At 52.9% G+C, this 15070-nt stretch overlaps 2 protein-coding genes across 3 annotated transcripts; both read right to left on the minus strand.

Moving 5' to 3' along the window:
• Nucleotides 1-525: 525 nt before the first annotated feature.
• Nucleotides 526-7982, minus strand: LOC131269033 (inositol polyphosphate 4-phosphatase type II). Of its 2 annotated transcripts, XM_058271344.1 has the most exons (8): nucleotides 7588-7982; nucleotides 7258-7487; nucleotides 6496-6591; nucleotides 5539-5700; nucleotides 5263-5463; nucleotides 4559-5184; nucleotides 1172-4158; nucleotides 526-1111 (listed from the first exon to the last, which is right to left on the minus strand). In XM_058271344.1, the coding sequence occupies exons 2-8, from the start codon at nucleotides 7373-7375 to the stop codon at nucleotides 979-981; spliced, it is 4323 nt and encodes a 1440-aa protein (XP_058127327.1). In that variant the 5' UTR covers nucleotides 7376-7487; nucleotides 7588-7982; the 3' UTR covers nucleotides 526-978. The 2 variants fall into 2 exon arrangements, with proteins under 2 accessions (XP_058127327.1, XP_058127328.1); XM_058271345.1 differs by lacking the exon at nucleotides 6496-6591.
• Nucleotides 7983-9458: 1476 nt separating this feature from the next.
• Nucleotides 9459-13100, minus strand: LOC131269293 (uncharacterized). The gene is made up of 4 exons (XM_058271644.1): nucleotides 12951-13100; nucleotides 11042-11173; nucleotides 9968-10932; nucleotides 9459-9681 (listed from the first exon to the last, which is right to left on the minus strand). The coding sequence occupies exons 1-4, from the start codon at nucleotides 13098-13100 to the stop codon at nucleotides 9459-9461; spliced, it is 1470 nt and encodes a 489-aa protein (XP_058127627.1).
• Nucleotides 13101-15070: the final 1970 nt, after the last annotated feature.

Consider the following 15070-nt stretch of genomic DNA (forward strand, 5'->3'; position numbering starts at 1 on the left):
CAACACGAGTTGACAGTTCACCTTCACCGTGACTTTCACCGAGCCTCTCCTTGCCGCTCCGATCGTGCATCTTCGCCCCTAACCCGTCCCCCCCTAGTGTTGCATTGGTGAGTGGTGAGAGATAATTTGGCACAATTGGAATTTGGTTAGAAAACTAGGGACCGCTCCGGCCCCTTCTGCTGCGACTGCTATATAACGTTTGTTGGTTAATGTAAATTCGAATTCGTGTTTTCAACCTGTCGGCATAAAACATAACCTACTCGTCTACCCTACGATGCCATTCTACCGTTTGTTATTTATGTTTAAGTTTGATTTTGCACGAAACTCTGCGTCCACTCCACGTACTGCGATTGGAGGTGACGCAGTTTCGACAACAAAAAACAATCTGCCTTCCTCTATACCGATAGTTAAGATTCAGTTAAATTTGCTTGACATTTTACGTCCACCTATCTAGCAGCATGTGCACGGTTTCAAGTTAAAAAAGTAGAGTAACCTAATGTAATAATTTCCTCGGGCAAAAATGCAAACAGTGAGTACTGCTCTATTTGTTTGTTCCATTAGCAAATTGACGTAGGATAAAGATAGACTCCATCGGACTTTAGCCTTAGTATGCTATCGTAGAAGGGAAATAAATAATTGTAGACGCATTCGGTACGCGTGGGAGCGTGCGAAGGGTTAGAAAGCATTTACATTAAGGAAAATAAACACCCGAGGAGAAACTAACAAAACCCTACAGCCTTGCGTTAGTTCGTTCTAAAAATTTTCCGTTTCTCCGCGTAAAAACGTTGATAATGACACACGCTTAGTAAAAATGAGTTCAGAAGGAAGATAAACATTAACGAAACATCCGATAATAAAATTAACAAAAACAAAATAATAAAATAAACGAAACACAATAAAACTAAAGTAAGTAATGCACGCACAGCGTGCTACGCACGCATGTTGTTGCTGCCGGTAGGCCGGAAGGGGTGGTGGAATCTAGGATTGTGCCTTCCCGTAGGCTCCGGCCGGTGGGCGGTAGACGGAGGGCAGCGACAGGACTTGGGGCAGATTGAACGCGTACTTCCGCAGCCCGACGTTCTTCAGCGTGTTGTCCGAGCGGGTCCCTTCGCTAAAAGGAAAGCATAAACGTTTTGAATACAAGTTGGGTGTAAACACCGTCGCACACTACCTTCGCATCGTATCGAGCACGTTCTGTAGGTTGGCAGCGGACAGGTGGAACTCCTGCTGCAGCACGCGGCACTGCTCGAGCGTGACCGCCATCGACGTACGATCCTTGGCGCTCTTGCACGAGGTAAACCGGAGCCCCTGGAGGGCCCGCGTGATGTCCTCGCCCAACTGCAGCACGCGGTAGTTCTTGGTGGTGCTCGAGCGCAGCTCCGTCTCGAGGTCGGCCAGGAACTTGGCGACCGTCTGCTCCGGCACGAGCAGCTCCTTCTGCTGGGCCGTGTAGGCGCCCACCTTGGTCGGCGTGTCCTGGCTGGCGGAGCAGAGCGGATTGACGAAGTTGAACGGCACCTTGCGGTAGCGGCTGTGGTACTGCTTCAGCCGGTCGTAGTTGTCCCAGTTGGAGCGCTGCTGCTCGCGCGTGTAGCCGAGCGTCTCCGCCACCGTCGCCTTCTCGTTGATGCCGACGTTGAGAAAGACGGGTGTGACGCGGAAGCTGACCGCTTCCTTCGTCGGCAGATGGCAGAAGACGGACTCCGGGACGGGCAGGAGGACGCGGAGCGCCTGGCGGGAACCGGTGACGCGAGGCACCGGTACCGCCTTCGTGTCCCGGTGGAGGTTGCTGCGCACGAGCGTAAACCCGACCGTCGCCAGATCCTCGACGGCGACGCTCATGTCGCCCCACATGTCCGTCTCGTTGCCGTACAGCGACAGCAGGCCCTCGAAGCAGGCGAGCGGTCCGAGGTGCACCAGCAAGCTGATGAAGTTCTCCGTCACGTTCTGGCCCCACAGCTTTGCCATGAGGGCCGACACGAGCGCCGTCAACGCCTGCGAAAAGCATACGTCCCGCCGGTACATGATGGCCAGCGTGGCGCTCGTCTTGCGCATGTCCTGCTGCAGCCGCTGCACCGAGTGCATCAGCCGGGCCGTCTTCAGCAGGCCGTCCATCGCCTGACGCAGCTTCTTCATCGACGGGCGCAGCTCCAGCGCCCAGTCGGTAGTCGCGGACAGGTCCAGCCCATCGGTGAACTTGTTGCCCTTCTTCACCTTGCGCGTCACCTCACCGACGGCTTGCGTTAGCGCTAGGTTGAGCTCCTTGCTGCTGCACAACAACCCCTGCTGCTGCTGCGATTTAACGGTGGCCGTCGGTGGCAATGAGGGCTCCGCCGGTGCAACCGGTTCGTCGTGGGTGACAGCAACGGCGGTCTGATCCTCTACTTGTGCAAGTGAGCTACCAGCAGCGTATGGAAGCGACAGCGGTTGACTGGTAACCACGTCCGGTTGCTGCAGCTCGAAGGCACCGGCTGCCGCGGAACGCTGCGACGACCGCAAACCCATCGTGCCGGACGACGATTTCGGTTGGCGGAGGCGAACCGCGGGGCTGCCGCAGCGGCCGCAAAGAAATTTCACCTTCGACACGAGACACATGACGCTCGCCTCGATGTTCAGCTGCGTCAGGTCGAGCGGTTCCGGTTCCTCCGTCGGCCGGTAGTAGTTCGCCGACGGGCTCGAGCTCATCACCTGCGTGTCCAGAAACGCCCCGTTGTGCCCGAGCACGATGGCCGTGTTCTCGATCAGGTAGCCCTGCTCGTCGTACACGTGCGACAGCAGCTCGTTCTTGTTCTCCAACAGTTGATTCGCCGTCAACGGACCACTGCTGCTACTGCTCGGACCGCTGCCCTTTGCTACGGCGCTTTTCTCGCCCACCACCGACGGCGGAGGTGGTGCAACTGAAGCCATCGTCCGAGTTACGTCACCATTCACATCGAAGTGCGTCTCGCTGAAGGAGAGCGCTTCTCCACCGGCTCCTCTACCACTTCCCTTCGACGTCGATGGCTGCTCCGTGGGTAGGTAGCTCGTAGCGGGAAGCGAGTAGGACATCGCGTAGCCCGTCGCATCGTCGAGCAGATACGCGTCCGACTTTTCCTGCAGGTGCAGCTGATTGAACGTGCTCTGGATGGTGGCGATGGTGCTGATGTCCAGCGAGGAGGGTGACTTTGTGCGTAGCATGTTGCTGCCGCCGGCACCACCACCTCCCCCGCCGAGCGTGCCCGACTTGCTCGTGCGTACCTGCGGCCAGAGGTCCGGGGCGGGGCCCATGGGGGTCGAGAAGTCCTCCAGCTCGGGCGACTTCAGATCGAGTGCACCGAGCTGCTGGGTAATTTTCTTGAACGGCGACATCGGCGATAGGCCACCCAACGGAGCGCCCGGTGCTCCCCGCGCTCCCCCAGTGCACTCTCCCCCCGCGCCATCTGCCGCCGTGTCCTCGATGATGCGGTGGCGCTCGATGAACGCGAACGCCTCCTCCACCAGGCTCGGCTCCCAGATGCCGAGCAGCGTGCGCGTCTTGGTCATCATTTCGTTGCACAGCGGCAGCATACCCTTGGGGTTCTTGGACTTGGCCAGAAACAGCAGCTGCGACATGATCTCGACGATCTCCTTGCGCAACTGCTTGATCGCCTGCACCGCGTCGTTGGCCGCCGCCACCTTGTGCTGGGCATCACCGCGCGCCGGCGAGTCCTTGATTTGCTGCAGCAGCTTGATCAGCCCGCCCGTCTTCGCCTTACCCGAGTGGCGCGTGAACGCCCCGACCGTCACGACGTCGAGGATGCCCGCCCGCTTCAGCGTATCGTTGTGCGCCCACATGCGCTGCAGGTGCAGGTTGACCGGCGCGAACTCGATCGTCTCGTCCGACTTCCGGCAGCTCGGCTTGAACGCTTTGCCGCGCTGCTGCTGCTGGTGGAGGTACTGCTTCGCCTGCGAGTAGTCCTTCAGCAGCTTCAGGTGCTTGTCGAGCAGCTCCATCTGCCGCTGACGCCACTCGCCCCCGAGCTCGCCCATGCCCGAAATCTCCTGCAGCAGCTCTTTTTCACGCGCGATCCAAATCGACAGCAGCTGCTGCGGGATGACGTAGCACAGCTGGCTCTCAAGCATCACCTCCAGCACGCTTATGTCGCCACCGAGACCGGAGTGCAGCCGGTAGGTGTGAATCTGCAAACGTATGAATAACCGATGTGCAAGAGATTAAAAAGCATAATCACAACAGGCAAACAAATCCACACAGTCGAACACAGGATGCATACGAGACACTAGAATAGATTGCTTTCAGTTCAGTTTGATATCCCAATAACAATTTGTTCAAATTCACTGCAAAAATTCGTCACACACCCTGTGAATTGTTTGTGATGAACCTGCACCTGATCTGAACAAAAATATCGTTATTAACAGCTCTAGCTAAGTTATAAGTCTTGTCTTGTGCATTAATCTATCTATCTTTTAAACCACAATTGACATTACGTATGAAATGTGTCGGAAAGACAATGCAAGGTTCGTGCACCCTACAGCATCCCGGATCGACTGTCGATAGGTTAGCATTCTTTTGGATACGCACACTCGGGTTGGTAAAGACGAGCGATATCTTCGATGGAGGAGGAATGAACAGCTTAATGCCGAGCTTTGGGGGCAACGATTGAGACCGCCGGTGGCCCAGGCCCGTCCCGTGCTGCGCTTGCTGTTGTTCCGAACCAGCGCCGACCGCACCCATGGCTGCCCCTCCACCGCTGAGACCACCTGTCTTTATCGGCGACCGGGGATTGTTCCGCCGCTCCATGTCCGGCGTGCAGGTGGCAATCGTAAGGAAGCCCGCGTTCTCGCCGCACACCTGCGTCCGCAGGGGAATACGCAGGCGAGACGTGTCCGCGATCACGCCGAGCGCTATCTCGGCCCATCCAATCGGGACGGCCGTCTGGGTGACCTTCTCCCGCACATCGTACGCCGTGAAGCGTATCTGCGACGACGCGTGCAGTCCATCGCACGCGCGGAACGCGATCGTGCAAATGAACTGCGGGTTTGAGCAGCGCTCGATTACCTCGGTGCGGCCGTACTTGATCCAGCCGGACGCACGATTGTTCGACGTCACCTGCACCACCACCGATGGGTTCGGGTGCTTCCCATTGCCATCGCACAGCAGGTTGTCGCACGAAATCACCGACTCGCAGATCGGTATTTCGTTTAAGTCTGCAAAACGAAACCGGTCAAACATCCACTAACACCACTGGCAACATATAGGGAGAGGCAAAAGCTACGCCATTTTACCTATTTCTTTGCCCGTCTGGAGCCGTAGCATATCGATGTCCACATCGTGCACTGTACCCCGCTTGCGGTCGATTTGCTCGCGCAGGTACTTGAGCTGAGCCCGCTTGATGTCGTACCCCGCCAGCCCGATAGCCTGCATCCACTCGAGTCGTTCCTGTTGCGAGTTTGCCGCAAACCGCTGCCTCAAGCCGTCATCAAACTCTGCAATAACAAAATGGTAATTCCCGAACCGTGTTAGAAATGCGTGTAAGTTTTCGAATCCCTGACATTTCTTACCAAGATAGAACACGTAGCCGTCGTACTCCTGCTGCTCGTCACCGTGCTTGATGCATTTGTACTTTTCCAGCACAATGCAACCCTGTGGCTCCGAAAATGGATCGCTTGTTTTGAAGTAGAAAAGCAGATTCCCCCGGAGCCGGCACCACCGCTCGAGACTGACTACGGATGGGAGAAGGTACGTGTCATTTAAGAGTGGCCAATTATGAGGTGGTAAAAGAAGGAAGAAGTGTGTATTGCGTCTATTTCACTGCAAAGAATGTGAGTATCGCCTTAGCACGATGTGTTTAATCAAGCACAGCGACTGCTACTCTACGTAGTTGGGTCGTACGTCACAAGACACTATTCTGCTGATACGATTCCGTTCTGCGTTCCAGAGCTGATAAGCGACTGTTAAGCTACGGGTAAACGGTTTAGTTAGTATACGTACTTTGTTGTTAGAAATACCGCTAGAAAACCCACGGGCAGTGCAACAAACCGAATCGCGACGATACGCCACCATACGTGCTACTTAGGAAACGAACCTGCAGCAAACCAAAGTCTCCTTGTTAGGTTTGTGTTAAGAGTACTGCGAGATTCACGGTTAAACAAATAATACAATCAACGCCACGCGGAAACAAACGCCTCACACGAACAGTGACCATTGAACTAATTCATGGATTGTTAGGTTTGTCAGGTTATGTTTTTTTTTTCTATTAGTTCTATAACAACAAGGATAGGATTAATCTTTCCCACAATCAAAAATAAACCATAAAGGTTGAACAGTTGCGATGCACGCCAAACAAAACAGATTTGCACTGTGTGTTAGTAGGAAGGATTATGCAAACTAACGACTCAACACCTCGTGTAGCCCAAAGCTGAGCAGAACCGAGACGATGGATAAGTTTAACTAACTGGATAAACTACCGTAAGATGAGCGCGAAAAAATTAAACAGGGGCCAGAGGGAATTAACGAACCTTTGGCTGATGCCCCACCGATGCAGCTGAGCGATTTTTGGCGCTTCAGCAAACCCTTTCGAAACGCAGGCTCGCCAGTGGATGGCTGTGTCTCATCTACCCGCAAAACGTGATCGAAACGGAGTGATTCAACGAACAACATTTGCAGCAAACACACGAAACAAGTGCGACCAAACGGGGACAAACGGAAACAAAGGTGTGCAGAAAAAGTATACCATTGTTTTTTTTTCGTTTTTGTCAGTCGTGAGAAATTGGGCATACAAGTTGGGCAAAACCAGGACCAGGTGGTTGGATCGGGGTGTTGGTGGTGGTCGTCCGCAGCATCCGTCAATGCCGGTTTGGTAGGTCGTCGATAACGTTGAGATGGAACGCACGGAAATCGCATGAAGGGCAAAAGGAAAGTGAAGAAAACGGAAGAATTATGATAAAATAAAAGTAAACGTGGAACGGAGCTAAAACACATAATAATTACACAGCTCCCAGCTCCACATGAAATATGGCCGTCCCGAAACCCGGAAATGAAACTGCACAAAGATGAAATGGTGCCACTTACAATATTCGCACAACGTGAAGGGGATGGATTGAAAGGAATAGAAATGTTAGATATCGAGTGTTCGATGAGGACGACTTTACAGAGATGCTAAAAGTAATCGTCAAACAGATGTAGACAACACCAACGTCTCCAACACGCAACCGTTTTGTTTTGAGACCCCTTTGGTCGAGCCAACCATTCGCTGTCTTGAGCAATGGTGGCCCACTTACCTTCAGTCTTGCGGAAGAAACCCTCCTGTTTCTCCGTCACGTACAATGGACCCTCCTTCTCGAACTTGTTGCTAGGCTGCGTGGCTAGCGTGATCAGCTCCTGCTTGTTGAAACGCATCTTAGAGTGTTTGTTTTGGTTTTCTTCAAGCTCACAAGAACTCGTGGGAAGGGTCGACGAATATCGCACGCTCCTTTCAAACCATACTAGATTTTTATTTCCTACCGTCCCCCTAAAATGGCAAAGGATATCTATTAGTTACCGGCATACGATTTTTCCGCTAGCTCCAGCTAGCTTTGCGCAATCGATCTTATAACGTGTTAAACGCTTACCTTTTGTTTCGTATGTTTCAATATTCGTTTGATATTTGACTATCGCATATTAGAACAGCCGCCTAAGAGCTCGCACCTTCTTTTTTCCCACACCCATTTTTACATATGGAACACCAGGGCTGATGCTGTCTGCACTGAGGTATGTTTACTCGACCGATTCGGCACTGGCATGCCACTCTCTACGTTTGTGTAGCATAAATAAAACACACCAAAATTACACCGGAGCCCAGCCGCTAAACATGACCATTGCCGGCGGCAAGGGCCCAACCATTTACTCGATAAACTGCGCTTCCCGAACGATGCTGCGGGCAAAATATACAATCGACCATTAACTCTCGTTACCAGCTGTCCGGGGGCAAAAAAAAACAGACGACGGCCTACATTTTCCCAGGCGCTTCGCTGCGTTGGGATGTGTTTGCTCGCAGCCAACTGACAGCTGACAGTTGACAAGCAAAACACAGGGTGGGTCAGCCGTTTGTTACTGTCTATATCATTGACGGTTCGGGTTTAGCCGCACGTTAGATGCTGGTCGAATAGTTCGATTTGAAAAAGTCATAACCAGTCAAGGGAAGTTCTACCGGCGAAACTCTCTTACCTCTTAAAGAACACACGGAAATTCAACGTATCGGCCATTTGTTTAATACCAGCCGTAGGCCAATCGCTTTTATATTATCATACGTTCCTTTATTTAACGTTCAAAGACGAAGCGGCTGTTGATGTAACGATGCACATTTACTATTTGGTCTCTTCATGATATGTGGGAATTTCTTCACTAGTTTCTACTCGATCTAAAGAATTTGAATATGATAACAAGAAAAAAGTATTTATAAATGTAACTGCCTGTCAGATAAGCTACCGGATCGATAAGACTTGCTGACGGAAAATACGTGACGGCGAATCCGGGAAATCCCTACACCTCTTACAGATGATGTCGGTTAATCCCTAATGAACGTAAGTGCGCCTTCAACATTAACAATAGTAGTGACTAGGTTAAACTTGCTCTCTCCTTACATCATTCCCTACGTGTTTATCGTTCGACGATGCTTCTACCAAGCGTTCCAATTAAAGCTTCACAATACAACGTTCGATGCTAGCAAGCAGCACAAACTAAACGTAACATGTAATGCTCACTAATTGAATGTATTGAATCTGTAAATTTAACAACGCGCAACAGGTAACAGGTTCGATGCGACCGATATGGGGCTTTGACCGACGTATGGGTCGCCTCTTGTATGAAAAAACGTACAGGCGGGCCATCGTTAACTCCATGTCTTCCGCTAGTTTCGACTCTAAGCTACTACGGTTTATCGACTGGCCGGGGTTTAACGTCGCTTCCATCTTCTCTCCATCCATTGATCTGTTGTACCTTGTATACAGATGAGATAGAGATAAAGATCATGAATAGAGTTCGTTTCGATAGTGTGTTGGGTTTGGTTTTCGTTGACATCGGTATTCGCGGACAGCGGACCAACTTTGCTTTCACTTGCGCTCATCCGACAAGTGAAGAAAATTGTTCGTTTAGCACAGTTGCCATCAAGTCGGTTGGTTCACGAAGGGCGAGGAACGCGTGGTCGAGGTGCTTGGGTTCAGGGTTACGGGTTTTCCCCCCTTTAGACTGGAGGAAATGACACGCGACCTGTATTTTGTTTAAGTCGTCCATTTTGTTTCGGTTTGGGAAGTCGCAAGATGGCCACCGATGTACGATCGATGGCGTTGGGCCAGATCTCCAAGTGGTCCAGGGGTGCTCCTTCATTCGTGGCGTTCGTGATGTGGCAAGGCGTCGTCAGTGTTTGTGTCTCTCTCTCTCCCTCTCTCCCTTTCCCTGTCTTTGTGTCTCTTCTCCAAAGGGTTCCAGCGGTACAGTTTCTGCTTTAGCGGCGCGATTTGTAAAGCAGATTGTCCAGGTTGTGCTTGTTCTTGCTGGGCAGGGGCGCCCCGTGGCCCGGCCGGCCCCAGAAACTGCTCCACGTCTCGAAGTGCTGCCGGCTGGTCTCGAACTCCATCGCCCGCACCGTCTCGACCTTGCGCTGCTTCTGGTTCATCTGACTGCAGAGATCGGTAAGGTAGCGGTCGTCGGCCCGGCGCGCCAAACTGCTGCACACCCGGTGCACAACATTCGGTACAACATCAGTTGGATGTGTCGTGGAAGGGAAGGTAGAGGAGGGAGCGGGAAGGTGTGAAGGCACAAGGAGGCAAGAGAGAAAGAGAGAAGAAGTACAATGTTTGGCGTGAGGAATGCAAGATGTAGATCGCTGAGAATCGCTAGGTTTGGCGGGGGAGGGTATTGGGATTGTCGGGGGATTTTCATGAGGAGTCCTAGCCTAGGGAGAGGAGGCGGGGGGGAGGAGTCGGCTGTCTGACTACTGAGTGCCACTATTACCCGTTCGAGGTGTACTTATCGATCTTGGTGACGTCGGTCGTGCCGAGGCTGATGGGACGCGGCTGGGAGCGGCGCTTGGCGAGCAGCGGCACCAGCTCGACGCCTCCCGTGATCATGCAGTTGCGTGTCGGTGGCACCCGGCCATTCCGGCGTGCCGGCTGGGTTTGGCTGCTGTTCGTTGCTGGTTGCTGAGATGGCTGCTGCTGCTGTTGGCTGCCTTGCTGTCCTGGTTGGTTGCAGAGTCTCGGAACGCGCCGCTGCGAGTCGTGCAGAGCTGCCGGAGGCTCGTGGGACGACGACTGCGGGCCTGGTGCCGTCGCTGGGGGCGTCGTGTGGTACTTGGCCCGCTGGCTGGCCCCCGACATGCCCGCGCCGGCACTTCCGCCAGCGCCCGTCTGCGGTTCCAGGCTGTTGCTGACGCACTGACAAACACAACGCGAGCAGCAGTTGGAGAAGCGCTTCAGGAAGCGGTTCTCTTCCTCCAGCTGGCGCTGCATTCGACTGACCAGCTCCAGATCGAGATCCTGCAGCGTCTCCTTGTTCGTCCAGCCCATCGACTTCATGAAGTTGTGGCCGACGTTGCGCGGCGGCCGCCACGGCTTCCCACCCGGACCCGCCTTACCCCAGGGGCCGCCGCCATTCGTGCGGCTTCCGGCGCCCACCGCGCCCGCCCCCGCCCCCGCCACGCTCGTCTCCGCCAGCTCGGAGCTGCGCGTCTTGCGCGTCCGGTTCTCCTTCTCCGCCACGATCCGGTCCAGTTCCGCCCGGTAGTGCTGCTGCTGGGCCGGCGACGTCCGATAGCGCAGCTCGTTGTCCACATGGTACCGGTTGGCGTCGTTGAAGCTGATGATGGGATCGTCCGTCAGGCCGGTCACGATCTGGCCGGAGGCGCTGCGGATCGGCGCGCCACCCCCGCCCGCCCCCACCCCCCGTGTCCTGCCCAGCGTGACGGGATTCCGCAGGTCCTGCCAAAGGGGAGAGACAAAAGACAAGAAGGGAAACGCAAACAGAACGGAGGCGTCGAGCGCGACGACGACCACTTGAGCCTCGGCGAACCCGCGGCGCGATACTAACGTTCTTCGTCTCCGGATAGAGGCCCTCGGCCTGGATGTTGCGCATGCGGATCGTGTCGTTCGGTGCGCCGCCGCCCTTCCGGCCCCACGGCGAGTAGCGCTCCATCACTTCCCGGTACTGGAAGAGGGGAAACTTTTCGATGAATGCTTTAGTTGCAAGCTGACTCCGTTTCGCTGTCTTTCGCTGGCTCAAGCGAGAGCGACAACCAGGAAGGAACCCAGGAGGTCAACACAGGTGTCCATTCCGTGTTCCGCGCTTACTCCGACATCGGCTGCAGTGCCGTTAGCCTTCGCTATCGAAAGGGCGAACCCTTGATTTGGCCGTTCCAAGGCTGAAGGCGAAACCCTGAAGGATACACTCTGTCGCACGTTACGAGAGCACGAACCCTGATGGCGCGGGCAGAGGGTACATAGCAACGAAGCTCACGGCACCTCCGGGGTTTTGGAAATCCTTGAAACTTTCCCTCACCATCAGCCTTTAGAGGCCATGAAGCGCACGAAAACTGTGGCTAGCTGAAACCCAGCAAACAAAACAGTTGCACGAATTAAAAGCTGCAGTATGCTCTGGCGCGGTGTAACTTTCCAGGAGTTCAGATATCGAATAGAGATTGGGCTGTATGTTTAGAATGGTTAGGCTCGCTGAAGATGTCCGGCGCGATGCTCGAGCGCAGCGGATTGAAAGCCTACTGCTTATGTCACACAGGAACACCCAGTGGGATAGGACATGGTTCTGCAGGTGGAACTCCAGGCACTAAGCCATAACCCCCTCCGTGCTCCATTTCTCCCTCCCTCCCTGTAACCAGTAACAAACCACTCGTTTGAGAAACCCATAAAACCAGCAAACAACCGCAGCCGATGACAAAATAATGCCTGTCACGGCAAACGAGATCCTCCCATACCCGCGCCATACGAACGCCAAATGCGGCTCCAGCACGGAATGTGTGTCATCCGGCATTTATATTACTCCCGCGGCCGCGCATTCCTGTGCGCCCGTTAAACTTCAACCCAGTTCCTGCCAAGAACGCAACGGTTCCGTGTCCCCGGTCTCTGACTATCCAATTCTGGCAAGTAATTTGTTTGTTTACCTGTGCCCTGCTTTTGGGAAGCAACCAACAAGCGAACCCCGTCCCTGATCCCTTCTGCCGCGCGGTGAACTTGAAGCAACCGGGTGACAGTGCTGTCAGGCACAAGGTTTGAGGTTAGGTTACTGCCATGAACGCACCATAGGAAGAAAATTATGACCCTTTCCCCTTTTGCACCTATCAGGGGCTTCGGGGTTTCGATGTGTGTTCGTCGAGCGAAAGACAAAAACACAACTAAATAACTCGATGGGAGGGAGGTCGAAAACATTCGCCACGAGCCTCTGGCATCATCAATAAATACAGGATGGGGAACGAGGAAAACGGTTTTGCATAATTGCGGTCACGACAAATGTCCTGATTTTGTGTTCTTCGTTTTTGTTTGTGGTTCCAGTCGCAAACTTGACTGTTTCGATCAAACAAGCGTCTTTCCGATATTTGTCTCAACCCACGGTCTCAACCCGTCCTGACCTGGATAATCCCCAGCGCAGCAAGGGTTACAAGCTTGGAGAACCGTCAAGGAGAACCCCAACCACAAATTTTGACTGTAGATTGATCGTGGAGCTCGAGGTTGATGGAGAAGCGCCCGGAACCGGAGGGTCGGACTACCCAGAAGATGTGCAACACCTCGAAGCTTGAAAAAGGGGAAGCTGGGCTGGACTTTGGGGTTTAGTTTGGTTGGATTTAGGTCTACACGCACCCGAGTTCTGATCAGATCCCCGCGCTCACCGCGGTTCTACTACTTTTGCTCCTACTCAGTCGCAGCTTCCTCTTGTCCACGCCCGCGAGGGTGCTGGTGGTGGCGGTGGCTCGCTACTGGGTGCTCCTTACATGGGCCTGGTCCTTGGCGCGCGCCCGTCGCTCGATCAGCTTCCGGTTTCGCCAGTCGCGCAGGCTCTCATCGGCGATGCGCTTCCGCTCGAGACGTTTCAGATTGTCGCACCAGAAGATCGGATGATCGGCCGGATTGCAGGAGCTCATCCGAACCGGTTTGCTATGCTGTGTGTGTGCGTGCAGGCTCTCACCACGGGTCGTCCAGCACTTCTACGACGGACGTGGCGGACATCACAGAAAGTTCTGACGAGTTCTAGGGGTTGTGCGCTAGCTCGGAACACCTCCAACACAACACCTCTGTCTTTCCGAAGGCTTTTCGGTTTTGTCTCCCCACACAAACAAACACCCACAGACACACTCGAACTGACCTACACACCAACACTTTCCACTTCGCTCGGAGGCAGTGACACCGATGCACCAGTTTTTGAGTTGAAATGTTGACACCTTACCTCCGCTCGGTAGGTGCACCGGGGGCGGACAGCACCAGCCCGAGGGAGGCTACGAGCGTAGCGGAGTACCCGGGGCAACTCCTCCAAGCTCCAGGCGGTGCGGGGAGGTCGGAAAGTTTGCTCCAGTTCCGCGCGGTTATAAACGGAAGCCTTTCAGGCCTTTCACGCTTCAGGACCTGCGGCAACGGACCTAGTCGTCTGCGGGCTCCGATCGCTTCCAGCGTCGGTGAAAAACTGGCCGCACCGCTGGATCACGCCGCGAGAACATGGGAGCACGTTCCCCTTACATACGCCCTCCTCCCTCCCCCGCACCATCCAGTCCCGGCATGATATCTCGGGCGCTGTTTCGGCAGCGGTGCTGTTTGTTCCTTCGCCATTTTGCCTTTGGACGGTTGCCGCCCCTTCTGGCAGGCCCAAAAGCTGCAGCAGGCCGAAACAAAACACGTAATAATAAATTATAAACAACTCCAGCGATAAGTATAAAAATAAATGTATAAACAAACCACCCTGAAGGGAGACGCAAAGGGAACGGTGGGGGTTAGGGATGGCACCGTTTTTTTGCAGAGGACAGAGGGTAATATTTTTGTTCTTGGTTTGCATTCTTTTCTTTGTTTTTTGCAAACAACCAGCAATCAGCATAAGGTAAGGCTAGTCGGGGCCATATGCACTCCTTAAGAAAGAAAAAATCTCAGTTCATTCGAGAAAAAAAAAACTGCAAATTTTCACAGTTTGATTGTCTAACATAGTTTTTGTCCAAAGGCTTCTCAAGCTTACAGTGCTGAGAAGTTCAGTGCTCTGACGCGGCCGATATGGGATTTGACCGAGGAAATCAATTGTGCGATAAATTCTAAATAGTTTAAATTTATTGGATGGCCGTATGAGATTTAAGCTGTCAACCAAACTGGATTTAATAAACCCACACTTGATGCTTTTTTCTAAAAAAAAATATTTAAATTAATTTTACTAAGAATTTCATAAACAACAGAAATATTTGCTTTCGAATCGGACGTCCGATAAAATTTAGATAATTAATTAAAATAAACAAATTTCCCCCTGGATGAGGTTTTTTTCAGTTTTCGTTTTTACCACAAAAACGCTAGGAATATCCTTAACAACTGTCATACTTCGAAATATTATTTACACATTCAATTTGAATATCATTCACGACCTTTGAAACATATGGAAATATTGAATTACCAGTTCTTAGTTTGCATAGTTCTGCTAATAAAATGCAGGTTTTTAGTGAGTCAACTAGCCCCACTTTCCCCTACAGTAACGTTGGCGCACAGTGCACGCCACGCGCCAAAAAGTTCGATCCAACATCCTCGGGGAAGTTGAGCTTTCGCGCTTTACCCTTCTTTCCGCTCCAACCTTGCCACCGTTGGACGGGGACGTTACAAAATCACCTCGAGCGCTTCAAGGAACGATGGAGAGACTTAAAATGAAGAAAAAATAAACAACGGCAATACCAGCAACACACAAAACCATACCTGTGCGTCTATTTCCGAGACAAAACTTTTCTAGGTTAACGCAGACCCTATAGGAGCTAGGACGACCGTTCCGCACCAAAGATAGTAAGGATAACACACACATGCTTGCACACATACACACACACACACACACACACACATAGCAACAACGTGTAGTGGTAGGGTTTGTTTTTCATTA

Source organism: Anopheles coustani, chromosome X (assembly GCF_943734705.1).
Source record: "Anopheles coustani chromosome X, idAnoCousDA_361_x.2, whole genome shotgun sequence".
NCBI lineage: Eukaryota > Metazoa > Arthropoda > Insecta > Diptera > Culicidae > Anopheles > Anopheles coustani.